The 25,824-nt window shown below is 46.0% G+C and overlaps 10 protein-coding genes across 10 annotated transcripts; 2 read left to right on the forward strand and 8 right to left on the reverse strand.

Annotated features, from left to right (window-relative positions):
* Nucleotides 1-164: 164 nt before the first annotated feature.
* Nucleotides 165-1,820, reverse strand: JR316_0003627 (Protein MSS51, mitochondrial; the record flags this gene model as incomplete). Its single annotated transcript, XM_047889398.1, has 3 exons — nt 165-1,063; nt 1,125-1,337; nt 1,388-1,820. 3 exons carry the CDS (start codon nt 1,818-1,820, stop codon nt 165-167), a joined length of 1,545 nt encoding a protein of 514 aa, XP_047751772.1.
* A 941-nt stretch (nt 1,821-2,761) lies between these two features.
* Nucleotides 2,762-6,408, reverse strand: JR316_0003628 (Endothelin-converting enzyme-like protein; the record flags this gene model as incomplete). Its single annotated transcript, XM_047889399.1, has 20 exons — nt 2,762-2,803; nt 2,858-2,968; nt 3,035-3,098; nt 3,161-3,283; nt 3,343-3,350; nt 3,411-3,454; nt 3,512-3,632; nt 3,683-3,737; nt 3,797-3,846; nt 3,898-4,009; nt 4,066-4,196; nt 4,276-4,355; nt 4,411-4,859; nt 4,912-5,195; nt 5,248-5,351; nt 5,397-5,738; nt 5,797-5,896; nt 5,945-6,115; nt 6,170-6,333; nt 6,384-6,408. The coding sequence occupies 20 exons, from the start codon at nt 6,406-6,408 to the stop codon at nt 2,762-2,764; spliced, it is 2,580 nt and encodes an 859-aa protein (XP_047751773.1).
* A 388-nt stretch (nt 6,409-6,796) lies between these two features.
* JR316_0003629 (Major facilitator-type transporter psiT2) lies at nt 6,797-7,321 on the reverse strand (the record flags this gene model as incomplete). The annotated part of the gene is made up of 3 exons (XM_047889400.1): nt 6,797-6,935; nt 6,992-7,108; nt 7,185-7,321. 3 exons carry the CDS (start codon nt 7,319-7,321, stop codon nt 6,797-6,799), a joined length of 393 nt encoding a protein of 130 aa, XP_047751774.1.
* Nucleotides 7,322-9,611: 2,290 nt separating this feature from the next.
* Nucleotides 9,612-10,814, reverse strand: JR316_0003630 (uncharacterized protein; the record flags this gene model as incomplete). Its single annotated transcript, XM_047889401.1, has 4 exons — nt 9,612-9,618; nt 9,683-9,722; nt 9,844-10,112; nt 10,177-10,814. The coding sequence occupies 4 exons, from the start codon at nt 10,812-10,814 to the stop codon at nt 9,612-9,614; spliced, it is 954 nt and encodes a 317-aa protein (XP_047751775.1).
* A 255-nt stretch (nt 10,815-11,069) lies between these two features.
* JR316_0003631 (putative peptidase C18A7.01) lies at nt 11,070-13,272 on the forward strand (the record flags this gene model as incomplete). The annotated part of the gene is made up of 8 exons (XM_047889402.1): nt 11,070-11,495; nt 11,556-11,866; nt 12,076-12,121; nt 12,265-12,400; nt 12,542-12,654; nt 12,756-12,945; nt 13,000-13,109; nt 13,168-13,272. 8 exons carry the CDS (start codon nt 11,070-11,072, stop codon nt 13,270-13,272), a joined length of 1,437 nt encoding a protein of 478 aa, XP_047751776.1.
* Nucleotides 13,273-13,500: 228 nt separating this feature from the next.
* On the reverse strand, nt 13,501-14,117 carry JR316_0003632 (uncharacterized protein; the record flags this gene model as incomplete). Its single annotated transcript, XM_047889403.1, has 3 exons — nt 13,501-13,643; nt 13,699-13,934; nt 13,996-14,117. 3 exons carry the CDS (start codon nt 14,115-14,117, stop codon nt 13,501-13,503), a joined length of 501 nt encoding a protein of 166 aa, XP_047751777.1.
* Nucleotides 14,118-14,156: 39 nt separating this feature from the next.
* Nucleotides 14,157-15,445, forward strand: JR316_0003633 (Major facilitator-type transporter psiT2; the record flags this gene model as incomplete). The annotated part of the gene is made up of 4 exons (XM_047889404.1): nt 14,157-14,369; nt 14,424-14,595; nt 14,657-14,780; nt 14,833-15,445. The coding sequence occupies 4 exons, from the start codon at nt 14,157-14,159 to the stop codon at nt 15,443-15,445; spliced, it is 1,122 nt and encodes a 373-aa protein (XP_047751778.1).
* A 2,746-nt stretch (nt 15,446-18,191) lies between these two features.
* Nucleotides 18,192-21,093, reverse strand: JR316_0003634 (Long chain acyl-CoA synthetase 6, peroxisomal; the record flags this gene model as incomplete). The annotated part of the gene is made up of 15 exons (XM_047889405.1): nt 18,192-18,354; nt 18,421-18,716; nt 18,791-18,897; nt 18,947-19,093; nt 19,287-19,398; nt 19,454-19,732; nt 19,779-19,894; nt 19,951-19,972; nt 20,025-20,104; nt 20,158-20,345; nt 20,394-20,400; nt 20,453-20,536; nt 20,591-20,875; nt 20,926-20,940; nt 20,997-21,093. 15 exons carry the CDS (start codon nt 21,091-21,093, stop codon nt 18,192-18,194), a joined length of 1,998 nt encoding a protein of 665 aa, XP_047751779.1.
* A 994-nt stretch (nt 21,094-22,087) lies between these two features.
* On the reverse strand, nt 22,088-23,114 carry JR316_0003635 (Programmed cell death protein 6; the record flags this gene model as incomplete). Its single annotated transcript, XM_047889406.1, has 8 exons — nt 22,088-22,108; nt 22,164-22,218; nt 22,277-22,379; nt 22,433-22,597; nt 22,653-22,686; nt 22,738-22,778; nt 22,832-22,843; nt 22,892-23,114. The coding sequence occupies 8 exons, from the start codon at nt 23,112-23,114 to the stop codon at nt 22,088-22,090; spliced, it is 654 nt and encodes a 217-aa protein (XP_047751780.1).
* A 2,324-nt stretch (nt 23,115-25,438) lies between these two features.
* JR316_0003636 (uncharacterized protein) lies at nt 25,439-25,816 on the reverse strand (the record flags this gene model as incomplete). The annotated part of the gene is made up of 4 exons (XM_047889407.1): nt 25,439-25,489; nt 25,548-25,601; nt 25,651-25,716; nt 25,766-25,816. 4 exons carry the CDS (start codon nt 25,814-25,816, stop codon nt 25,439-25,441), a joined length of 222 nt encoding a protein of 73 aa, XP_047751781.1.
* Between the last annotated feature and the right edge of the window lie 8 nt (nt 25,817-25,824).

A 25,824-nucleotide genomic window follows, 5' to 3' on the forward strand; every position in this document is an offset into this window, starting at 1 on the left:
TCACATATCTATGTCAATGTATTTGTTATTTACATTGCTTGTGATTCTGGATTTATACATTGGTGGTTATGTTATCATTAAAAAATGTTGATATGAAATGCAATTGCAGCAAGTGTTTAATATATTGAATCAGCATGCATAGGTACGAGGTGCCTCATTTATAATTACGCAAGACGAGGAAGGATCGAAGAGAATATACTTCTTTGTTCTTGAACATCTCTGCTCTTTCCTCGGATGGCCCATATACCCCAATTTGTTTTCACCATGACTCTAGGGTCGAAGTCGGCTACTTCCCATTTTTCACTCCCAAAGCTATTCGGGCCTGGAGTGATGACCCATTCAAATTCACCCGCAACTTCAGGGGCCGTGGAGAGTGAGCGAACATCTCGCTCAACATCAGTAGGGGAGAATCCGGTAACGAAGATGGGACACTTGCTGGCCAGGAGCATAGGGAGCACGGGGCCCCATTCCGTAGGTGATGCGATCTGTAGCAGTGGTTCACCATTCTCCGAGAACGAGTCGGGAGAGGGGAATCCAAATCCAGGAGAAAAAAAGAAAAAAAGATCGCTGTAGGGATCCAGAGTATGCTGGAACTGAGCATGCACGTCAGCATAATTGGCTTGCATGCCAGTGATTGTAAGTTGGGGCGTGTACGGGACAGTGTAAGATGGGACGCCATATCGCTCAAGCGAAGACCGAGTGCGTTTTAGACGTTCAATCGGTTGAGGTGTGGGGGGTTGGTATACATTCGGAAGGTATGTGACCTTTTCCTCTCTCATTTCAGACTGATCTGGGGCCTCAGCGAGCTTTGCCGATTCTGCTTTTTTTGCCATGGTAGGCGCAACTGTAGCTTTGGGTGGCTTAGGGAGCGACACTTGGGGGCCGATAAAGAACAAGTGAAAATGAGTAGAGGGGAAGAGCATGCAAAGCTGTTCCCAAACGTGAGGCGGAAGGGAGGATTCCGCCCGCGCACCGAGTATAAAAATCCGGACTTGGGGTTTCCCGACCGCGGCTTCGTCAGTTTCGGGGGCACCTGGGGGTACATGTAGGGTGCTTCGTAGTGCTAGGTTAAAGGATGATTAATAGGTTGAAAACATCATATAAATGTTTGAAACAAATCGCACCTGCCAATGACCTACTGCCTTCCGGTGTTACCCTTTGATTGCTTAGGGTCAAACCGCTATGCTGGTGTAGAGCTCCCCCGATCGTGATGGGGTAGGTCAGAAGTTTACTGGCATGTCTCCGGGAACGCTCAGTATCCATGGAAGGGAAGTTTCGAGTGTACCAGAAGACATCCCAGTTGGCGAGTGATACTGTTTCTTCATAACCCTGAGGACCTGTGAATCTTAATGAGCACATTACTACAACTTGTTGTTGAAGAACCCACCAGGCATCTCAAATTCTCGCATCCGTCGTCCGCTTCTGAGGTCGTGCTCATCTTCATTGGCCTCACGCAAGCGAGAGCAATATTTACGGTGTTCCTCGTCCTCTGCCCAATGCTCTTCTGAGCAATGGGTTGGCCAGCCACAGTCCGGGCACTCGTGTTTCACGGCTTTGGGCTGCGCCTTAGTGTGGGCATGGATATGACCATGGGACGATGCGCATACAGGACACGGCGCTAGCTGCTTGATAGCTTCGCCACGCGCACGCACAGCAGGGAACGGCGACTTTGAAAATGGATGAAATAGATTGTCTTCGGAGAGAACTGGAACTGGCTCTGTGGACGGTGGCTTCTTTGCCCTTAAGAAATTGAATAGGGACCTGGTACGTTGGGGAGCGGGTGGCCTACAGCGGAGAGCAAGCGGTCGAGGGAAACGCATTGAGTCAAGAAAGTTTCAATGTCCAAATCGAGCCGACGTGTTGTTGCCGTCTGTTGTCCCCGATCAATTTTATTCCCAACCTCTATGTCCAGACAAGCCTCAATCTCAAGAAAGACCCAGGAAACTTCAATCGAGGTCTCCATCGATCTTGACTGTGCTCCGGGCTCCAATGTGAAGCAAACCATCGATGTCTCCACTGGCATCGGTTTTTTGGATCATGTAATGTTACACATTAACTTACTATATCTGCACAATCTAACCCATCCGTTACTAGATGTACACCGCGCTCGCAAAGCACGGAGGCATGTCCTTGACCATGAAATGCAAAGGCGACCTTTGGATCGATGACCACCACACAGCAGATATGATAGTTGCTTTTTCGTGACGCTCTCCAGTCTGAGATGTTACCATACAGGATAGCGCCATTGCCCTGGGTACGGCTTTCAAGGAGGCTTTGGGGGAAGTGCGTGGAATCAAACGCTACGGCACCGGATTCGCCCCATTGGACGAGGTCAGTTTATCTCTTACATGCTACGCCGGGATGTTCATCGCAATTAGGCTCTCTCGCGTGCAGTAATCGACATCTGTTCGCGTCCTTACTGTGTAACTGAACTCGGTCTCCGACGCGAGAAAATAGGAGATCTTTCCACGGAGATGATCCCTCACATTTTCTACTCATTTGCCATGGCCTCAGGGGTAACTCTACATGTAGATGTCCTCCGCGGCGAAAATGACCACCACCGGTACGATTCTGTGCAAAAGTATAATCCTTGATCTGATCATTCCCTTCCAGGGCTGAGTCGGCCTTCAAAGCTCTTGCACTTGCAATCAGACAAGCCATAGAAAAAACAGGTGGTAATGATGTCCCAAGCACCAAAGGCGTGTTATAAATAGTGACAAGAAAATCTCATACATGATATGTACATATATTATTCGAAATATCAAGACCAGAATATACAACGATCCTCGTTGGGCGGATTCAGCTGTTGAAACGTTATAATCTTACACCTCGCCAGACGGTCTTGAAAGCAACTCACTTTAGCTTTTCTAGAGCATTTAAATATCTGGGCAAATGCAGGAATATTGCTAACAGTTCCGTCTACCCGGAACCGAGTTGGCGAATGTGGATCAGTACGAATACGTTGTACCTGGAAGAACATATGGCAACCAATGAACACGTAGTACAATATTCGCAAATAACATAGAAAGCTTACGGCTGCAGCGGTGCTACTGGCCCTCGCCCATATTCTCGCAAATGAGATGAAGAACAATTGCTCCCTGGAAGTGCATATTGGAAATGAGTTCGCTTTCGAATCTGACTAAACAACCTCATCCCCTACCTTGTGTAATTCAGGCCAGGAAGCAAGTATTCGGTGCCAGCTTTCTCAGAGGTATGAAATTGGGCTTTCCATGCGCGATATGCTTGAATAAGGCCAGTGTCTCCGATATTCTCCCCTGACGTCCTGAAATTATAGTGGGAAATGAAGAAACGGGTTGACATGTAAGACCTGAACAAACTAACAGATTTCCCTGCAGCAAGTTCATAGTATCATTAACCGCGACAGAAACACAGATGTTGTTGCAACTTACATTGACATGAACTTTGCCGCCCTTTCCGTCATCGATAGCATATCCTGGCAAAGGCACATTACTATACTGGCAGAGTCCTCCTTTTAAGCGATACTGCCTACCAGAATATTGTTCTACAATGCAGTCTTGCTTAACCTTGAATCCCTCAGAAGTCGCATTGGTCCACCATTGTTTTAATTTTCCTTCTTGGTTGTAGAGTCGACCAGCAGAGTCAAATGCATGCTAAAAGCATTTATTTCAATGATGACCAACGAGAAATAATCGTAACTCACAGTCAATTCATGTGCAGCTACTTGTCCGAAAGCGCCGTAGGAAAGATAATTGGGCCTGTTCCGAAATAGATTAGAGTGCCTAAACTAACGATTCATCAAAGAACGAACGCTTACCATTCCACGGAAAAGAAGGGTGGGCGAAGAATTCCAGCTGGAAAAACAATCTGACAAATATTATCAATGTCATGGATTGAGATTAATGGATGAACTCAAACCTCGTTTGAAGGTGGATTGAAGTACGCGTTGACCGTTGACGGGTACATTTCCCAAGTATTCAAATCACGAGATTTTCCAAGTTGTGACCATGTTTTGAAGGTGCTACTCGCGCTACAAACAGGATAAGAGTCAGGGTCAACCGAAAAGTGTCGACAAAAGAGGCCAACCCTGCACTCAGAACATTTCCAAAGAAATCAAGTTTGTTCGCTTTAACGTCGCGGTAATAGCTAATAATCGAGCGAGGATTGCGAGTATCGGGCGAAATGGGAAATCCAACCTTTACACGGATCGCGTCCGCCTGTCATAACGTTGCCGTTAGTATAACCTTAAATTTAGGCGGTACCGCAAGCTAAAGATCATAGTGGTGTGTTACATACCTTCTCGGCAGCGGCTTTAGCAGATTGCGCGTCCATCCAATCAATGTCTTTCAGAGATGTCTTGAAGCTTTCAACAATGTCTGCAAGAAAGGCATTAATTTATGAAATCCTGAGAAATTTGGTATGAGTACTAACCAGTAATAACCTTTGTGCCTTTGTCTCTGGAATCCCCGCCGAAGGTTTCGTTGACGAAGAAACGACCAGAAGCAAATCCGAGGCTGTTCTCCACCTGTCCAATACATTGCTCAGACCGATCACCCACAGCTCCTTTCTTGATGCCGGTTAATGCCTCCAAAAGTGTACGATGTGCTTGCCAAGCCTCTGTACTCCTACCGAGGTATGGAGAAAGTGAAAGCGCAACTCGTGTGATAAGATAGGCTTCAACAACATCCGCAGATGTTTCATTCAAGATGTTAGAAAGAGAAGCGGCAAAATCGGGGTAAGTAAGAATGACTGTATCAGGATATGACCTTGGAGTAAAGGCTGAGAAATATGTTGGAAAATGGATCTGAGTAATTGTGTCTGTGAGGTTAGCAAGAGGAACAGGATTGTAGGTTGCGACCGGGTCTTGCTGTATGATATCCCTAACCATCATCACATGAATATAACGTTAATATGGTAAAAAAAAGTACATACAAATCAAGACTTGCTTGCGCTATTTTACTCTCGAATTTTACAACTTTTTTAGCGAGTTTTTGGGCCTCCAACGTGCGGTTCACGGGTTTTTTGTCGGAATCGTCGTCCCCTCCCCATGGGGGCCAAGGCCATGGAGGCCAGACATTGTGTTCTTCGTTCGTAGTCAGGACAGAACTTTGTGAATGTGAGTCGGCCGATTCTTCTTCCTCCTCAGTAAGTGTAATGAGGAGTCGCTCCAGAACAATGTTGTAGACCTCGAGTATTGCTTGTTCTTCGTAATATTCCTGTTCATTTCTAAGTACTGTTCTGCATATTTAGAACAGTACACCTACGAACCTTGGAAGGAAGTCCCAGTCCGGGTTGATTGAACCAAAGCACCATATGATTTGGATCAACCCCAACGTCGCCCTCAATATCAAATGAAAACAACCCTTCGATGCCTGCAAAATGTCAGTCTTTGACAACAGTGGGAGCGACAAATATACCTCTTGAATGAATGAAAGCAAGAGCCGCAGTTAGGCCTTTGACGTTGATAGCACCTGCATCAGCAGCCGTAATGTCGGTGTCGTTGCCACGATATAGTTTTCTAAGAGTATCAACTAAGTGGCGCAAAGGTGCAGTACCAATTTCATCCAATTTATCTTCATCCATGCAGGACGAATAAAAATCGCGCAACTTGGTGAGAATTTGGTCATCCAGTGGCGAAACAGACGTGGAAGACTCCAAGATTGTCCGGATTATTTGTTTGTTCTCTTGGGCAAGGGCTTCAAATTTCCCAAAGCTGGGTTTGTCAGGGGGTAAAGGGTGAGACTTTAGCCATCCACCATCTAGAACCCAAGGTCAATTGTGGTGATAACCAGCGAGCAAAGTGGCATTGATATTTACTGGCAAAGTCGTAAAAATTCTCGCACGGATCTTGGGACGTATCAATGGAAGATAAAATCGAGGCAGATAGAATGATACAGTGAGGTTCAAGACATCGTTTCTACAAACACAGTCAATGAGGTTTAACGCCATGAGTGAAGGAGACTACTTCAGACGGTTCCTTAGTCGGCTCCGGTGGTACAGGTTCGGTTGTGGTGCTGATGGATGTCGATGTGGATACAGAAGTTGACGTCAAAGTCACTGTAACTGTCTTGTGCTCGCCTCCGCCATGGTCCAGCCCCAGCTTATGTTGTGCTCCAGCAAACAAGCCTATAAAGATCTAGGATAAGAGGGCGCGTGAGTAAAATACACAACATGCATATTGTTAACGCACAGAGCTTGTGAGCAACAAAACAAGTCCGAGTACGAGAAGGATCTTCGTCAGGGGTGTAAGTGGCTCTTGAGCAATGGCATGTATGCGATCGCCAAAGTTGGATTCGTTGGTTGTATTTTGTTCTGGTCGATCGTCTCCGAAGTCTCTTAACAACGGAGTCTGCTCTGTGAAATATGTGAGAAGGTTCAAAATGGATCAGCAAGTTGACGCCCACCTTCATCTACAGATGGCCTCGCCATCTTGTCTATTTCGACAACTCGTGAGTTGCGAAGAATTCAAAGCCGAGTCTATATTGGCTTCTGTTCGTCGCCTCGAGCTAACGGTGCGGATTATGCGTGGAGGAAATTAAAGAGCGGAACCTGCGAGCGACTTGATTTAGACTGACGAAATCGTGACCTCCATCAACATTCAAATGATAACAACGTGATGGCAATACTATTTTTAAATTTTAGTCGTAAATTAAATCAGATGTTTTGGCACGCATCCCAATTACTTAGAATATTTCAATAGCTTTGCACAAATTGTTCCAAAATCAACTGTCAGCCAACACATTCATTGAATCTATTATATTAGTTCGTGTAAGCAGCAGACAAGCAGATTATTAGATACGGTGAACGGAATGACACATTAGACGTCATATAATTTGGAACTCTCCAAAACCACCGTTGCCGAGAACCGGGAGCTAGTTAGCCCTATCAATACCATGATGATAACCCAAAGGTAACCGCCAAAAATGTGGTATTGCACAGAAAACGCATATGTAGCACTGAATAATGTAGTCAGTCAACTATATTCACAAGGATCTGACATAACAAGGCAAACCTTGTAAAAGCTGGACTGATTGCTCGAGAAAAGCAAATGCAAATTTGGACCAAACTCATGGTCGTACCGAGCGACGATGTATCGGGGGTGAATCGTTTGATAAGGAGCATGTTTACTCTGCCGAGTCAAAATGATTTAATTAAACTTGGGGGATATCTCTGGAATGTGAAATTTATGAAGAAAAATTACTTACGAATATGCCAAAAATGCCACTCTTGTCATAGCTAGCACTACAGCAATTGAAATCCACAGAACTGCGAGGGCGAGAGGTTTCGAGTTATCACGCCCTTCAAGGGTTCCCCATCTGGCAATAAGATTCAAGAACGGCATGGTAATGAATGAATACGGCCAGATTTTCATACAGAAGTGGTACATGGTTGTATGGCTGACCCGATTGAGTATTGTAGGCATGAAGAAAACTTGTAGGAAGGCAGCAATCCCACCCGACAAGGACAACGCAAAGCCAATCTGCGAAGACTTTTTTGCATTGGTCAGAGTATCACCGATGAGTGCGAGAAAATTATTTACTGAGAATGAGAGACCACCAGCATTCACAGGAGTGAAACAAAATAGTACGAATAACACGTCAAAAGATGCTGACATAAAGCTCAAGGAGAGACCAGATGCGCATAATGCACGGAGGATGGGCGCTGAGAGTAATTCTTTCACCGAAGAATTTTTGCGTACCGCTGATTCCTCATCGTCCATTGTTCCGTACGACGGTGACAAAGATGAACGTTTTTCGTAATTAGGTAAAGTCTTGATAGCGAGTTGAACCATCAAAATTCAGTTTTGAAAATGTGCACGTACTTCTCTTAAAAATAGCCAGCTGAGGATGAATCCGATGGTGGCTAAAACCGTAACGGAGATGCATGGAAGAAAATAGGGATACTTCCTAAGAAATCTGCAGTCCAAAAAATTGGTGTAACGACTCGCTGGGTTTGAAAGAAAGCCTCCGATAAGTGATCTATCAAAACAGTCAGGACGATAGTCAAGACTCAGGGTGAAAAGGATCAACATCCCCAACAATAGCACCTAATGGCCACCAGAATCCAAAGAACGAAAAAGCAAATGCTTGATTTTTTTCGTTGGTGAGCTCACATAACATGGATGGAATAGTTGTAACGTTCCCAGCAAACAGACCAGCTAAATTAGCACCATATTAGTATTGCAAAACAGCCAGCCGATTGAAAATTTACCTGCTGCACGAGCCAATAGAGCAGTTGGGAACGACGATGACAACCCAAAGAGCAGTGTTGTCATTGCCAAACCACCAACGCCAACCAAAATTACAGGCCGACGCCCAATGTGATCTAATTCCAGTTAATGTAGTATAGATTAAGTAAGACTACAAGAACTCGCCAGACAAAAAGCCCCATGGATAGATTGACAACAATTGAGTGAAACAGAAGGAACTCTCCTAATTCACCGAGCACAGGCCCCATCAGCAAACGGGATTGTCAGTGATTTTACTCGAGTAAACACTTACAAGCAATCCACTGTAGAACCCAATTCGCGCTGGATCTTCGGTAACTCGAAGATCGCTGATAAACTCGTTAACATAAGGAAAAATTTGAGTAAAACTCATAGGATCCAGAGTGCGAAGAAAGCATAAAATTCCCAACTGAACTGTGGCAAGAGTATGCGGCGTGTATGGCAGTTCACTCTTGTCCCTCGACTGCACTGGACCGAATTCTGCTTCCACCAATAGAGGCATTGCTTTGTGATTTGTGTCTCCCAACATTGTTGCGATCGTGGGTAGAGCCAACCTTGGTACTCAACTGATTGAAAGTATATGGGTTTTATAACAATGAATCTAGAGAGCAGTGATATGATTGTACGTGTGGCAACCGCTTAGGGTTGAGACTATTACCTACAGCATTAGAAAATGCACTTGTTTATAATTGGCCGGAGTGGACGCTCGGAACAGTTTACCTAAAATAAGCCGAATTGAAGATGGCTTTGAGTCTTTAACGAGTTTTTGTGAACCCATATTGGCCATATATTCATTATATTCATGCTGAAGCCGAAGGTTGGAGTCAAATGTTGCAGTGGGGACAGAAGGGGCTTCACAATAAGATACCAGTGGATTTGGATGGTCCGAGAGATGGGTTTTTGGACTTCAAACGAGGCCATCCCTGCAAAATCGAACACTGAAATTAAATACGCCAAGGAAGGCGGCATGAACTTCTTTGGACATTATTATGTAAAATCTCACCTCGAGGTTGAGATTTTCATGAACCGGAAGACCTTGGAGCATGGAACCACGGACCTCGCCCTTCTTCCTGCATGTTCATGACCTTCCAGAAATCACAACCTTTTCCATCATTTTGAGCTCCCGCATAGCATGTCCACCAATAGCGCTCCTTCTCTTCATTGCTTCTGTTTCTCATATCTGGACGCAGAACGGTTGGTATGCCACATTTGCAGTGTGGGATGCTGTAGGGGCGAAAATCGGGCCGATAAAACCGAAACGTAATATTTATGCGACAATTAGATGGTTCTATGGGTGCATCACATAAGGACTGCCCAGTTGATGAATACTGTGGCCTGAACAAATCGACTGCAGATTGAGGAGGTATGGAATGCTTAAACCTTTCTTGACAAGAGGCATGCATTATTATGAGCTAAATCCAACCAATCAAGAAAAGGAATGTCTGATGAAGTGAAGTCAAACAAGTTTTCACATACTGAGTTGTGGGCCAGCGGAATGTTGAAGGTTTGTGCCTTTCTGGAATTTAATTGGTCATTTGGAATTACTTCACGCAAGCGGAAATTTCTTCTAGTTCCTGTAGGGATCCAGTCGATTGAGTAATTGACACAGGCTGGTGGAAATAACCACTTGAGCTCACCCAGACTAAGTGAAGCTATGGTGGGGTACGGCCCAAGATATGTAACTTGGTCAGAATGGAAACCGACGCTTTCTCTACCCCCTTGATAACAATTTGAGGCAGCAACATTTGCTCTCCAAAGGGGATCTGCCCCATCTTTCCCTGCCCACTCAAGTGTAAATCGTTTCCTATTTTTCATTTCCTCATTCACAACGTGCTCGATTATTTTACAGGCCTCCTCCATCTCCGGAGAGAATGGCTCTGGTGGCTCTGTCATCCTTCCGTTGTACCTAGTGCATATAAAAGCGGGTAAACAGGGCTTAAGTTACAAATTTCAAACACGAGGTGGCGTACCAGTACTGAGCAGCCTCCTGCCAGTTCTCGTCATCGTCTAACCCGTCCGTTTTTCGCGCAAAGAAGGACGTCAGATGCGGACTTTCGACGACGCGATCAAACAGCCACCATTTGTTTCTCTTCCAATTTTTTGATGCGTTGATCATTGTATGGAAAAGCCTACAAGCAAGTTCTGGAGGAAGAACACCAAGATGCATAGTGCAAGGGGTATACTTGGCAACCATCTGGGGATTCGAAAGTAGCATCGGTGGCAAGCGCGAAGGTTCTTTCTTGAGTGAAGGCGGTTGACGTAGAACAGACAACAAATTAACTGTTTTTTCGGAATTTGAGTTCAGGGCAGAAGAGGTTGACTGTTGGATATGATTCGAACTGGACACTGTCATGGTCGACGATGGGCCTGGTCCCTCGAGTTTTGATTTGACCTGCTTCGACCTTGAGGATGATCTCAGCCATGTGTCAAGATTAATGTGTTTACGCTTCTTCGTCTTGGTAGTTCTGGTGTCAAGTAAATATCTGACAGCGGCATCCACGTTTCCGTTAGACGTTAACAATGCGTCCATGATCGTGTCTTGGGTAAAAGACAAATCTTTCTCAGGTAATTGACTAGCGACTAGTGCAAAAAGGGTCTCCGTATCCATGATATGTCGTAGTGGTGTTGGCAGGGTCAAGAGGACAACTGCAAGAGCCACACAGTACTTTTCAACTGTCTCGAGTAAAGATTGTGAGGTGAACGTGATTAACACAACCCTTTCCGGCCCGCTCGGCCGTGAGTTGCTCAGCGCTGTTCAACCTCCACACACTTTCTTTCAATTCTCAACACAACTGATCACTACTACTGTTTGAAATTTCAGCGAATGGGAGCTAGGGGAACATCTGATTCTTTAGGACCCGCTATGGTATCTAAATCGAACTCTAATCGATCTTCAAAGAAGTTTATACCCGCAGTTTTGGCTCTTATCGTCGTATCTAGTTGGTTCTTGTCACCGAACACACCTCATACACCCGACATTCCTGGCTCTTTACTCTCGGGTGTCGATTTTTTGGATTATAGTCACCTGTCCTCTCATTGCGAAACCATCTCTGCCATAGGCATTTCTGAGTATACTGCGCGTCAAATTGCACTTGCCGAAACACTGTATGCTTTGAATGCATCGGCCTATATCGCGGAGCCTGGTGCCAATACACACTTCTATGGCAACTTCTCAAACTCCCAATGGTATCTTTCAGAAAGACCCCTCCTTTTGATTATTTCTCCTGAGATTTCTGAATCCATGGATGGTCAGAAAATCCTACCACGAGTGACGGTCCTGACACCCAAGGTGTGGGTCTGATAAATCTGTAGGCCTAAAATAACGATATGCTAATGTGACGTATTATAGTTCGAATCTGCTCGAGCTAGGATGCTGCCTGTCCCCAGTCCCAACGGCACAGTGCACTATGTTGAATGGGCTGAGGAAGAAAACCCTTATGCCGTTGTTTTGTCTGCGCTCCCTATGTCTACAGCAGGGTCTTCGAAGTCACGGACGATCTTTGTCGACAATAGTATCCGGAAATTTATAGTGGACGGTCTTCTCCGTGCTTCAGAACCACAAAGAAACTCCACGGTTCCAGCGGTGGAAGTTCTATCAGCACCACTCGACATAACTCAAATGCGAGAACGCAAGTCTGAAGCTGAGCTCCAGATTCTCAAGTGTGCAAACGAGGCAAGTTCAATCCAAACATATTGGTGTTTCATCTCCAGGGATTCAGTCACTTTTCACTTCATCCTTAAATACCGCACACGCAGTCGCAGTGGTGTTCCATGTTCCTTGTGGTTTTTTCTCTCCATCAAGGATATATCCGCCTTGCTCTCCGGATTCTACCCTTATCTGTCTTTTGCTATTTATCCCAATTATACAGGGGAAAGGGCCACACCTTTTCTACTTACCTTTTCGAGGTGTCGCATGTCAGACGCCGCCGTCCATCTCAGATTTTGTCTTCGACGAATTTGATGCATGGGTCCCAAGGATCAAAATAAATGATGGGATTCACGCCAGTTCATTCCGCTCGATACTGCATTACTTACTATTCTTTGTATGAATCTCTCAGGCCACGTTGCTCGCTATTCGGGAGGTACACAAAAATCTGTACCCTGGGATCCGGGAATCCCAAGCCCGGAGCATGATGGCGACTGCCCTCGGCGCCGCAGGACTGAAAGACGGCGGATGCCTCACACTATTTGGAGGTGCGTACGTTAGTTATCAATTGTTTCTCTTCGATTATAGTCGAATATCATTCCGTCATTGCTCCGTCGCTGCTCGTTTTCATGATATCATATCTTTGTCCCTCCTTTGTACGCGAACCGCCACATTGACGACGTATGCAGAAAACGCAGCTTTACCTCATGGAAGTGGGACTGATCGAACTTTGTCCAAGTCGGATTTTGCATTATTTGACTGTACGGCCTCGTTACATGGGTACTATAGCGATGTCACTCGGGTAAGCAGTGGATCCACCTTGACTGTGTTCCGCCGGAGTCAAAGAGGATGATCATGTTATTGAAATTACTGACCGCGCATGTTGACGATCTGTCTATCTAGACGGTGGCGCTTGCCTCGGCAGGCATTTCGTCAGAACAACTCAACATTTGGCGGATGGTGCAGTCAGCTCAAAGCATTGCATTGGCCGTGGCTTTTGATGGAACAGTGACATCTACTGTGGACGCAGCCGCCCGAGCGATACTGGAGTTAGGAGGATACAGGCAATATTTCACTCACAGACTGGGCCATGGTATGTATTCCACCGTCACGGTAAAGAAATTGACTAACACTTCAATTTTGGCAGGCATTGGTCTGGAGGTCCATGAACCTCCTTATCTGAGAGGGGGCAGCAATGATATCATTCGGACAGGACACACTTTTTCGGACGAGCCTGGAATTTACATAGAAGGCAAGGTGAGGTATATATGGTGATCTGACACCGTAAACAGGCTAATGTCAAATTTCTTTGCAGGTGGGGGTGCGTCTGGAGGACTGTTTCTACATCAACGAGCATGGATTTGGGGTATACCTCACCGAAGGGGTTGGGGGACAAAGCAAAGATCCATGGAATCCATAAAGCGTATGAATTTGGAGAGATGCTACACGAGAATACAATTTTACATAAAGCCTTTGAATCATGATTAGATAAAGAAAACAAGGTGAAGGTGGATGTTGGGCAAGGTATATAGGTATGCTGGTGATTAGAGACTCTGAGAGTGTAGAACAGGGCTCGGAGAAGATCCGTTACAATAGGTTGGTATAGATAAAAGGGAGCGAGTGTGTGTATTGTCTCGAGAATGCGAGATCATAAGGTGTCGATGGAATCGGGGGCGGGAGAGGGCGGAAGAGGAACGGCAGCTGGAGTCAACGGAGGAAGAGGAGGGGGAGAACGGGCATCGCGACTCCTCTGAAAAGGGTTGCGGGTGTGCATGCGAGAGACAGGAGAAGCTACGGGGACAACGAGGTGAGCAAGGGAAAGCTGATGCGGGGAGCAGGGACGCACAGAGGAGAACAGAGGAGAACCAGCGGACGTCTGTCTCGACATGGGCGGGTTTGGAGTCGCTCTTTGGAGACTCTGGGTTGAGGGAGGAGTCGTGGGTGTCGAGCTGCTGGACCTGGCGGAAACTGATGTTGCGGTCTGGGAGAAGGGCGGGGAATGCGATCGAGCGTGGTTTGTGGATGAAGGAGGGGGTGAGTATGGAGAGGAACTCTTCAAGAGCCTCTGAGGGGAGGGCTGAACTGGAGGACGGGGGACGTCGATGAGTAGAGCGGGGAGAACGACGACGGGGACGAGACGCACCGCGAGGAGGCGCGACTGAGGGCCTCGGGGACATTGAAGGCGATCCTGTCGGCAGCGAAGAAGGAGGGAGAAAGACGGACGGGGCGGGGGGCGACGACGATCGGGATTTCGTTATTAGACATGGGTGTGTGGAAGAGAAGAGTCTGATCGCTCGCTTGATCATGGACCAACACACCCCATTGCTCGACCAAAACCTCCCCGCCCAAGCCCCCGCCACCGCCACCGCCCCCGCCGGCCAGCTCGCTCTCCTCTGCGCCGTCCGCTTCATCGACCCCCTCACCTTCACCCAGATCTTCCCCTACATTAACCAGTTTCTCTCTCATCTCCATCTCATCGAGCACCAGTCTCAGATCGGCTTCTACAGCGGCCTCGTGGTTCGCATATTTATATCCAGAGCGCGCATATACTCACTCTCTTCGTCGTCCTAGGAGTCTACCTTTGCCTTTTTCCAGCTCTGCAGCATCTACCAGTGGGCCCATCTCTCCGACAGCATTGGTCGCAGGCCCGTTATCCTCGCAGGAACTTTTGGTCTCGCCGTTGCCACTGTGTTCCTTGGCTTTGCTGCTTCCCTTCCTGCCATCCTTTTGTCTCGATCTCTAGGTCAGCGCCCATCGCTCACCGTCGCCACAGCTCCCCGGCTTAATTCAGTCCGTCTCTCTAGCCGGAATATGCTCAGGGATTGCCGCCGTTCTTCACGCCGTCCTGGGTGAACTTACAAACCCCTCAAATCAAGCAACCGCTTTTCCAATTTACGGTTTGTTTTGGCCCTTGGGCAACATTGTTGGGTATACCCTTTCCGTTTTTCCCTGGCCCAACTAATGCTACCTCACCAACTAGTCCCCTCATTGGTGGTGCTCTTGCAGATCCTGCAGCGCAGTTCCCTGGGGTTTTTGACTATCCTTTCTTCAGGGATTATCCCTATTTTCTTCCCTGCTTCGTAACTGGCATGTTTGCACTTCTTGTTGGTGTCTTGGTCGCTTGTTATCTTGAAGAAACACTTCCCAGCAAACGTGCTGGAAGGAATCATAGCGTGCTGCAGGAGAGCCCGTCCACTGTGGAAAGTACCTCTCCTCAGGTTTCCAGCCAAGTCAGATTTCAGCCGCACTTGGATGCGGCGGGTCTGAACGATGCACCTCCTCCAATGACAATGGCTCAGCTTCTTCGTATTCCGGTTATTCGTGCACTGACCTTTTCAGGTGTTGCTCTCTGTTTTACCGCTACCGCATTTGACGCACTTTTTGTCCTTTTCTGCTACACACCCATTCATCTTGGTGGTCTCAGCTTCTCTGTGCGCATATATGCACATGTCATCCTTCATCAGGTAACTAATCCAGTGCTAGGCATCGCACATTGGTTACTCCCTCGCCGTAGCGGGCACATCGTCCATATTAATTCAAATATCGTGCCTGCCGACCCTCCTCACCCATATCAATCACGCAAAGTTATATAACATTTGCATGTTTTTCTGGCCAGCGGCGTACCTTGCTTTACCTTTTTTAAACGTTATTGCACGCCGAGGCTCACTCGGACATAACGAAGACAAAAATTTATTGCCCAGTGCCTTGTACGCCGTGTGGATTCTCATAATCGCCATCATGATTATGTCGCGCATTGGTTGTCTGGCTTACTCGTACATGCGAATCTCCTCTCAAGAAACCGTTCTTGGCTGATCACTTGATGCGTAGAATCAGTCTTGTCCTCGTCAAGCAAAACGCGCCGTCCCCTTCTGATTTGGGTAAAACGAACGCGATTGTGCTTTGGGGAATGTGCTTTGCACGCGCATTTGCACCTGCCTTTGTTAGGTAAAGGATACCTGTCTGAAACTACCTTGATATTCAACCGCTCTCATAGTTCCATCTTCGCCGTCTCCATCGACATGCACATATTCGGCGGTTTCCTCTGGCTCGTCATCATGGTCATCATTTCATTTGCTGGGTGTGTTATATCATTAAGTATTTCACACTCGGAGGGGTACATCGACGACAACGTTGTTAACGCCCGTCTGGATTAAATCCGCGAATGGATCGGCGGGTACAAAAACCGAAGATCTTGATGCGTATCGGGGCACTCTGGTTGGTGGGATTGAGATTCCAGTGATTTGTACCCGACTTGTGGACACTTGTTCCTTCGTTTGTTGTTTTGATTGGTGTGCTCCCATTGGTTTATGGCAGACCGACGAATGATGGAATTGACTTTTTATAGAATATTTTAATTAGACTTTCTGGGGTATAATCTGGCTGAATCACTCGGGGCTATTAGTCTAGCACTTGACTGTGGGCTTAGATTAACATTAATATGTCGTTCCAATTCAGTTGTCCTATCCAGTCTTTGATTAAGCGTTCAAAACCACAGCCATCTAAGATGTTAGAATGCTTCCGAGTCAGTCTGAACAGTACGCTGATGCGACCCCCGCCAAGGCGGCCGCCAATAGTCTTCTTCGATCTGACGCGCCTCGGTCAGCAAAGTGTATCCGCCTATCGAAATCCTTGACTTTTCATTGTTCAACTTTTCTGGAATTACGGCGGGTAGCCGGGCTCGCTGCCTGGTAAGCTTAAGGGTCCGCTCGAGGGCGGCGCTCATCAAAACTCCGTGTCCTAGAAGACAAAGTGAACCCCATCCCATGTCATTTCGACTACTATGTGTTCATTTGCTATCAGAGGACGCCACCTTCTTTGACTCTATGTTAATGTTTACCGACTCTGCAAACGGTCTATAACTTCACTAGAACGATCCGACTCCCGTACCCGGTATGGCACGTCCTTCCGTACGCCCTTGGAAATTTGCGCTCCCGTGTACTCGAATTAAAGTTCTCAAGGTCTTTCCAATGCCCGATGGAAGGAATGGTTACGGAAACAGAAACGTCCGTACGTCAGTGGTGAAGAGCATAGACGAAGCTTCGGACAATGCGTTCCTTGTTTCTGCCTGGTGGCCAACAATCTCGCCAATGTGCTGGGTTATGCCTACCAAAACATATCTGCCCGTCCCCAAGGAACCGTTTTTTTCATTACCTCCGTGCAGTGCATGAAGTGCGCGTTGCATATCTGGGAGATGGTTCCTTGTCCTGTCATTGGCCAGCATCCGTTCACCCTGTCTTATGTCAAACCAAGGTTCCTGCAATCGGAGGACAAAGTTTTCATACGCGACACAGCATGCTAGCCAATCAAAGGTCTCCAAACCCAGAAAATGTCATGAAGATATTTTCAGCCATTTTAGGTGCTATGTACGCGAGCGCCCCTGCAGCAACTCCGCATTGCCGATGACCTCACCTCACGGTGGAGAACCGGAATAAAATTCCAACTTGTCAATAATTGAGTCAGCCAAAATCCTGACCTCGAAGCGCTCCGAAAAAAAAGAGAGCAAATTTCTTTGCCAATCGAGAGCCTGACTGGAAATTTTAGAAAGTGTTTGATCAATACTCTGGCCCGCAGACAGCATGATTATTTATTCTCTTCTCAATTCACCCTCACGTTTTCTCAACACAAAGACAAAAGATTCAACAATTTAAATACTATAAATCTATCACCCCCTGGCCAACTGCCACTCTCCATTTTAATATGGCTAAATGGCTCATCACCCTGTGATCTAGCTGGACTCCCATGAATTATACTGCGCGCGCCTTGCCTTGCTTCGGGAAGTCGCTCACCCCATCATCTATCCCATCTCAAAATAACACTCCCAGTAAGTTTGGAGCGTCCTCCGCTATTGGAATAACCTCTGGTATCAAATATACCTACCTGACATGCGAAGTCATTTCCCGAGCGATCGTCATATCTAGGTAGTTTATTTTAGGAATCCCGAGTCTATCGTGGTTTTGGTGGATGAGGAGGACGTATGACTTCGAACTTTATTCCATCCCTTATCGATGATACTGTATGCTTAAGAAACAATCTATCACAAAGATAGTCTGCATTAGTAGTTTCTAGTTGACGTCAAAAGTATGCGTTTAGATGATGAATCAGAATGTTCTATTTCTTCTAATTCTATAAGCATTCAACGGGCAGGTTTTCCTGAAGCGTACATCTCAAATAATTATGAAAAGAGCCATACTCTTTGAAGCCACGATTAACAAGATATCTTCCATTTTTCAAAAGTACATCGACGGAAAATAAGAAACCCAATGGTATAATGTGTATATGAATATGAATATTTGAGAGTGTCGCTATTAAAGTTAAGTGTGGTCAACGTGATGCAAATACTTAGAGTTTAGAGGATGGCTCTCCAAGAGCATATAGCGCGTCCAACTCCTTTTTGTACATGTTGTACGCATCTTTGCGGCGAACTTTCATCGTAGGCGTCAAAGTGTTATTCTCCACGCTGAACATGGTAAGACTGAGGTGAACTCGCTTGACAATTTCGAATCTACAATGTAGGTTATATGTGTTCAGATTGCAGGAAGATTTCACGCAGTTGAATGGTAACGCATACCCTTTGAGGCCATTCTGCTTCCCGATTTTCATCAACAGTGATTCGACGTGGCTAATGACACGACTATCCTTGCAGGCAGCGGCAAGAGCGGCGACGTCCTCTGGGGCGACCTTATTGCCCGTGACGCTGGAAACAATGCCAGAAAATTGGACTGGATCGGGTACAATGACTGCGATCAAGAACGACTGCAGACCATCACTGTGGACATAAATCTGCGCAATCAACGGCGTGCTGCTATAAACATTCTCAATCTTCTCCAACGCGACATACTCTCCCTGAGCAAGTTTCATGATGTTCTGCGGGTTTAGACAAAAATTACTCCTTAGCATCATACAGACGCGCGTCGTAATGGACGATGGACATAACTCACCTTGACACGATCGATGATCTTTACACGACCACATGAGTCAAGTTCCACGACATCTCCGGTGTGAACCCAGCCTTCTTCATCCACGGTTTCCTTGGTATTCTTTTCGTCTGTCGCAACTTTTAGACATGTCAACGGAATAATTGGGCGTTTGCGTACCCTTATAATACGTAGTGAAACAGTTTGCACCGCGTACGCACAACTCTCCTCTGGGGTTAGGTTTATCCTCAGAAGTATAATTCATGGCGGGCACATCGACCAATTTGATTTCGTTGATAGGCTGGGGAGGCCCAACCGTACCACTTCCTGTAGGGTCATTGGGCCACACCTTGCACGTAGTCGCGCAATTTTCAGTCATGCCGTATCTAATTTGGCATACAATTAAGGATCATTTTAGAAGCAAAGTTTATGCGGTGTCAACTTACCCTGGGAAAGAATGTTGAAGTCAGCCATGTGTATACACAAAATTTCGCAAAAGACACATCAACTCTTCACTAACCTTCTGCAACTTCGCATGCAAATGCAATTTTGAGGAAATCCATTACATCAGAACTGATGGGTGCCGATCCGCTGGTTACGAGTTTGATACGCCCACCAAGAACAGCTTGAATCTGGTCGCAGAAGATACTGAGACAATTTTTACTTTGCAAGTTCAATGTGACGAACCTTGCGGAAAACGAGTCTGTCCCAAAATGCATGCGTGACTTCACCAGTCTGGTGGAGGGTGGCAAGCTTAGTTTGTACCGCCTTATTAAACAAAATGCCTTTAAGACCTGGCACATTGCCGCCAACCATTGCGGCTTGATATACCCTATTTAGTACACGAGGTACGGAGGGGAAGAAATTGGGTCTTAGAATTTGAGCATCTTCCAGAAGGCGCAGAGGGTCTCCAGTAAAGTAACCAATTTGCCCTCCAACGGCAATAGTGCAAAGTTCGCAGACGCGCTGTGCCAATGTGAGACAAATTTATCTCGACTGTTCAGGGGCATACCTCATAAATATGAGCCAATGGAAGGTAAGACAGCAAACAAGCGTCTTCGGGGAGCATTAATCCGTACATGTTGCTATGGGTTGCAACGGCCAAGTTCTTGTGCTTCAGAACGACACCTGTGGAAAGATGATATGAGTTACAAGAAATTGATATCAGATGTTCAATAAATTACCCTTGGGGTTATTGGTTGTTCCCTATGGTCCCAGTTAATTCTATGCTACATCTAAAAATCGCTCTTTGACTCACAGAGGTGTAGCAGATAGATGCAACGAGATCCGGATAAGCAGGAATCGGTTCAACATAGTTTGCTTTGCCAAAGGCCTCGACTTGACATTACTTGTGGTTAAAATCTTTCCAGTGGAATAATTATGCTACTCACGTTCAGCGAACTCCTTGAAGATCAATCCTTGAGATTCAGACCATTCCCTGAGCAATTTAGAGGCTTCGGCAGAGAGTGGGTCCATGCAGACGATGGCCTTGAGCATAGGGACTCGATGGGCGGTCTTCAACAACAATGGAATGTGTTCAGATGTTGCGAAGATCACGGTGAGATGTGAATGTTCAATGCTAAAATAGAATTAGTTGCGTCCAGTAAAGTAAAAATGAAGAAAATACATGTATGCTAAGGTCAAGTTAGTACCACATTGATTTGCGATCTTTCGGCGAGCACGCACCAACAGAATCCTTGCCAAGGGTATCATACAAACTGACGGACACCTTCTGGTAGCTCTGTAGAGCAATATCGACAATTTGCCATTCTGCACTCGTGTCAGTTACCAAAATTTAGTAGTCAGGAAACGAAGTGTACATACCAGGACAATTAGGAGCCCAGATTCCAACAGTCGGATATTCGCCACCACCAAGAACACCTTGTGTGAACAGTGTGTGAACAGCACTGCCAATATGACGCCTCTTGACATCAACTTCCCCGTAGGTCTGCCATGTGTACGTAGGAGCAAACTTCAAAGGGTTGGTGGAGAGGATGGGGCGGCGACCCAAGAACGGCTTATTCTTGCTCTTGAGGAGACCTTCGGCGAAGATTTGGTCCAAAGTAACAAAAAGGTCAGGAGCGGTCTCTTCAACGAGACCCCAGATGCCTACAAAAGGTTAATATATGTTTGGCATTTGAAGTTGGTATGCGACACACCGTTGCGGTAATGAGCTGAAAGTAGTCAAGTCAGCTACTTGTAGGCGCTGCTATAAATTTGGGGAACCAACCTGTTTGGCCGGGACGCTTTGTGCCGGGTACGGCAACGGATTGCTTATCGTATGGCATGACTGTGGGCCATTGGGCAACTCGCTCGCTGATAGACATGATGGAAGTATTGGTTGAAGGTGGTCGTGGATGAAGAGAGATGAAGAAATAGAAAGGAGGTGGATGGGGTTGAAGGGTTGAAGGTGGTCAGGGACTCGGAGGTGGTTTCCAGACAAGGACACATGTGAAATCAATCTCTCGGCAAGTCTCAGCCATCAACACCATCGGCTCATTGCTCAACGCTGTTCACTCACTGGCTTTTCTACCAACATTCTACCAGCCCATCTACCCACTCGAGTTGAAGATGACAAGTCGATGAACAACTCACAGTCCTCCAAAACTTTTTTCACAAATAACACGGTTAGTTGCGATCAACCTACACCATCAATGATACACATCATCCTCATCCATGTCCGGTATTGTCGCCAAATTGTTCCGGGTCCGCTCGTCATTTCCCCACATCACCTTCGGCCTGTATTGCATTTGCAGTCGGCAGCCGGAAAGTTTTTGGAGCCGACCTACGGTTTATTTACAGAGCACAGGCGCCCTCTATTCGGCTAGAGCTGATTGTAGTGCTATTTTTCATCTGCACCAAGAGGCAGGCATCCGACTGCTGGTGAGATCGATAAAGATGCAGAATACCATCTAATGTTAACTTAATTCTATTCATGTCGCTTGAGAGTCTTGAGACTGAAAGAGGTGATAAATGGTAAACAGTAATTCATATGCTGATCGTCATCCAAGTTTAATAAAATAGTAATTCATAAGGCTGATCATCTGAGAATTGGTCAAGTCACAAACTACAGCAGACATCTCGAACAATTATAATACATAGTATTTAAAGAGTCACAGGACGCACGGAAATCTCATTCCGCCACTTCCGACCAAAAAACTTCCCTGTACTTACTGGTCACAAGACTTCACCATCCAACTCGTATGCCAATTGCTATCATTGCTATCCAGCCTCCGGACATATGATTACTCAACTCATGATTTATAACAAACTGCAAATATGTCTCCTCGGTCGTCGTCTTGCTATCATTGCGATTAGCGCTCAAGGGGCGCTAAGCACAATCTATCCAACAATATGTCAGTTATAGCATAACTGATAAGATTAAGTAATTCCTCACGTTCATGAACTGGTCATAACTTATCTGTACCCAGCCATCGCGGTCGGTATCAACTCTGCATGAAAAATATCAGCTTGCACACGACCACATAAGACGCCACGATGAAAACGGACCTCTGGAAGGCCTCGGTCAATGATTTCACCGATACACACGCCCGTACAAAGCGGTCAAAGGTAATGCCAGGCGGAGGGCCGTAGCCAGAAACAGGCTCTGAAGCTAAAATTGACTGTTGAAAATGTCAATAGCGGACCTCGGAAAACCAAACTCACAATATTTGTGTTCAACAAGTGAAAGAAGCTGAGGCGACAAGTTATATCCAAAGCTCTGGAGCGCTTCGGCCAGTTCCCTTCCTTCGATCGACCCAGATCTGTCGCGGTCGAAGTGACGGAAGACATTTTGCCAGTCTGTAATGTATTTCCAAAGCCCAGCAAACTCTGATAGATCCATGTGAGTAAATGATAGAGATATAGACCTTGCAAACTTCAAAACCATTGTAATTTATCGTTCCGCTTCTATCTGTGTCCTATACAGCGATTTTAGTATTGGCAAATGGCGAGACAGTAATTTATCTCACAAATATCGCCATCAACATTTTGACGGTATCAAGATCAAATCCTGCGAATAGTGTTAGTTTTCAGCACGCCCCTCCTAGGAAGGAAACTCCTCACTCGTCCAGTTTCCTAAAATCGAGTCAGCACCTATCTCAACGAATAGCCAAACGAACTCACCATTAACAAGAGCACTTTGTAGTTCCGTGACCGTTATGGATCCAGATCGATCCGTGTCTACGTTAGAAAACCACTGCCACAATTGAGGGTCTGCTCCTGGTGGCGGACCATAAGGCTGCTGAAAACCTGGTTGAGCCTGAGGATAGGCCGGACGCCCATAATGTGATTCGGGCGTGTTGGAGTGATAATGAGGTCGAGGTGGTGGGTTATATCCAGAGTACATGTTGGAGGAGAATGTGAAAGGGATATCGATGATGAGATCAGAAAGCAGAGGTGGTGATATTTATAGTCCACAACTCATTCAGCTGCGGTGCTGGAGTGGCTGTGCAGAAGTTGATGCACTCGTACGGTGCTACTCCTGTGGGTAGCAGAATACAGCTTTTATAGGCTGGTTTCCTACAGTAATCCTGTGTATAAATGCATTTCTGATTCGCTGTATTTTTGCACCACAAACACCTTCTGGAATATGTAAAGTCGCTGTCAAAACAATGTATTATGGATGGTGTCCTAGCTTCTGCACAGGACTATGGCAATCCACATGTGAACGATATCAAAATCCACTTACAAAGCTGTTGAAGTTGGAAGACCTTGTACGCTCGTATGGATCGTAGACACAGATGCAGCAATCTGCTTTAAATCAGTCACCTCTCATTATTTCATGTTCACCTTTGCAATCAAACCGGCAAGCGAGTTGCAAAGGCCTCCGACCCTTGGGCGCTTGAGTTTATATTTTACTCGAGGACATCTGTTCCTGGACTAAATACTGATGAGAGCAGGGTCAACACAGCCATGTTACATTGTTCTGAATGCCAGGCACCGACGGGACCGAAGACCGGTTGTTCGGTCTATTTTTTACCGGTCATGTGAGCAATTATGCGGGACACTGGCGCACACCGAACTTTCAAGTTACAGGCTATGCAATGCATTTCTTCTCCTAGAACGCACTTCACTCAGCGGCTGTTTTCAGTACGTTAGTGCACCGGAGATCAAATCGTGTGAATATCAACAATATTATAGAACTATAGAGGTATGTGTGTTATTCTCCCTCATTTTTGCATCCTTCTCACCTGTCGTCGCGCCGGTACAGCATTGTCATCTTTTAACCCTTTTATTCACAGAAGAAATAACACAAGACAGCCACAGAGATAACAAGCATCGAAAGCAGACTACTCAGCATGTACAAGGCAGTGATTTTTGATGTGAGTTTCGATGGATTTATGAAGCAAACAATCATAGTAGAGACTGAGCAGTGTCTAGATAGGGGGTGTAGTTATGCGTAGCCCATTTATCGCAATTGCAGCATATGAACGGAAAATGGGACTTCCCGTAAACTATATAAACTGTTCAATGTGTGTTCAGTATACTAGAAACGTTTTCGGTCCACTGAGAATTTTAATAGAACAGGTCGTGGGGCGAACGGCGCATGGCAAAAATTTGAACGAGGGGAAATGGACCTACTTTCATTCTATCAAGAGTTCAGCAATGATTTGTCTGATACTGTCAACGGGAATATATGGTCTGTTACGGGAGATTACAATTCCACTTAAGCTGACTGGAACTCAGGTACAAATCATACTGCGATCGTAAGGGCTTGCGTGAGTTGCAAGCCATCTGACGTCAAAGCCGAAATATTGAAAAATGTTTCACAGCATGCCCACCACTGCCAACAAGTTTAAGTATAAACGGTCGCGAGGTATGTAGCATTGACTGGAATGAGAATTCAGACTGATGGACCGAACAGTTATTTGGCGCTATGATGCACGAGGCACAGCAGTACGATCCACATATACGTCAAGCCATTTTGCATCTTAGAGGCGAGTAAGAGTCAGTTGTTACGTCGACAATTTCACTCAACATGTGTTCCATCATTATTCAGCCGCAGGAAAACATAAGATAATTGCGTTGACCAATAACTTCGCCAAAGTCGATGTACCGGCAGATGAACTCGAGTATCTGGGTTGGGGCGACGGGGCCACACCCAGTCATCTTTTATCTTTGTTCGACGATTTTTGCGATAGCAGCACTCTTGGAATGAGGTCGACTTTTGCACCATATTATAAGTCTTTGCTGACATAGACTTTCCTGCAGGAAACCCGAGCCCGAGTTTTATTTATTGGCTTGTAGGCGCAATGGAGTCAAGCCGTTTGAAGCAGTCTTTTTGGATGATATTGGCCTGTAAGTTGAAAATGGCACAGAAATTTGGATGCCAATTTGTGAATATCTATGAATAACAGGAACCTGAAAGCCGCTAGAGAATTAGGCATTGATACAATTCGTGAGTCCTTTTCAAAATACCAAGGTATCTCCTGATGTATCCATTGCAGAGGTTGTGATTGGTAAAACATTGGATGCGGTGAAGGAGCTCGAGCGAAAAGTTGGATTAGATCTTACAAGCCCCTTCATAGATTCTAAACTTTGATGCATTGTAGTCAGCCCATCTACAGTGATATGTGAGATACCCAGGTGTCCAAGGTATAAATACGATTTCGAAAGTGTCGGGAATCTTGGTATTCTATCCACTAGAAAGGTGTAAAACCATAGACTAGTTTAAACGGATTTGTCGGAAGCTGGAGTTTTGTCCTCATAGTATGAACCCAACTGTAAATGAGAAATGCATGAAGATGTGATGAATGACTATTTGAAGAAAAGCACATACCACAGGGACCTTTTCCAAGACCTCACGGCGGACAAGGGGCGTCACCGACAAAAGCTAAGAAAGGATGAGCGAAGAGAAATGAGAAAGGAAGATGGCGCCTCACAAGTAAAGCAGCGGCACCAGCACTAGCTCCCCAGATACCAAGGCTAGTTGACCATCGTTTGGTAACCTAAGTAAAATGATTGAGCGATCATCCAGAAAGAGTAGTTCTGACATACGTTGATGGTGGCAGCAATGGGAGATTGTCTATGAAGGACAAGGCGAGCCATCGTATATA

Source organism: Psilocybe cubensis, chromosome 3 (genome assembly GCF_017499595.1).
Source record: "Psilocybe cubensis strain MGC-MH-2018 chromosome 3, whole genome shotgun sequence".
Classification (NCBI taxonomy): Eukaryota; Fungi; Basidiomycota; class Agaricomycetes; order Agaricales; family Agrocybaceae; genus Psilocybe; species Psilocybe cubensis.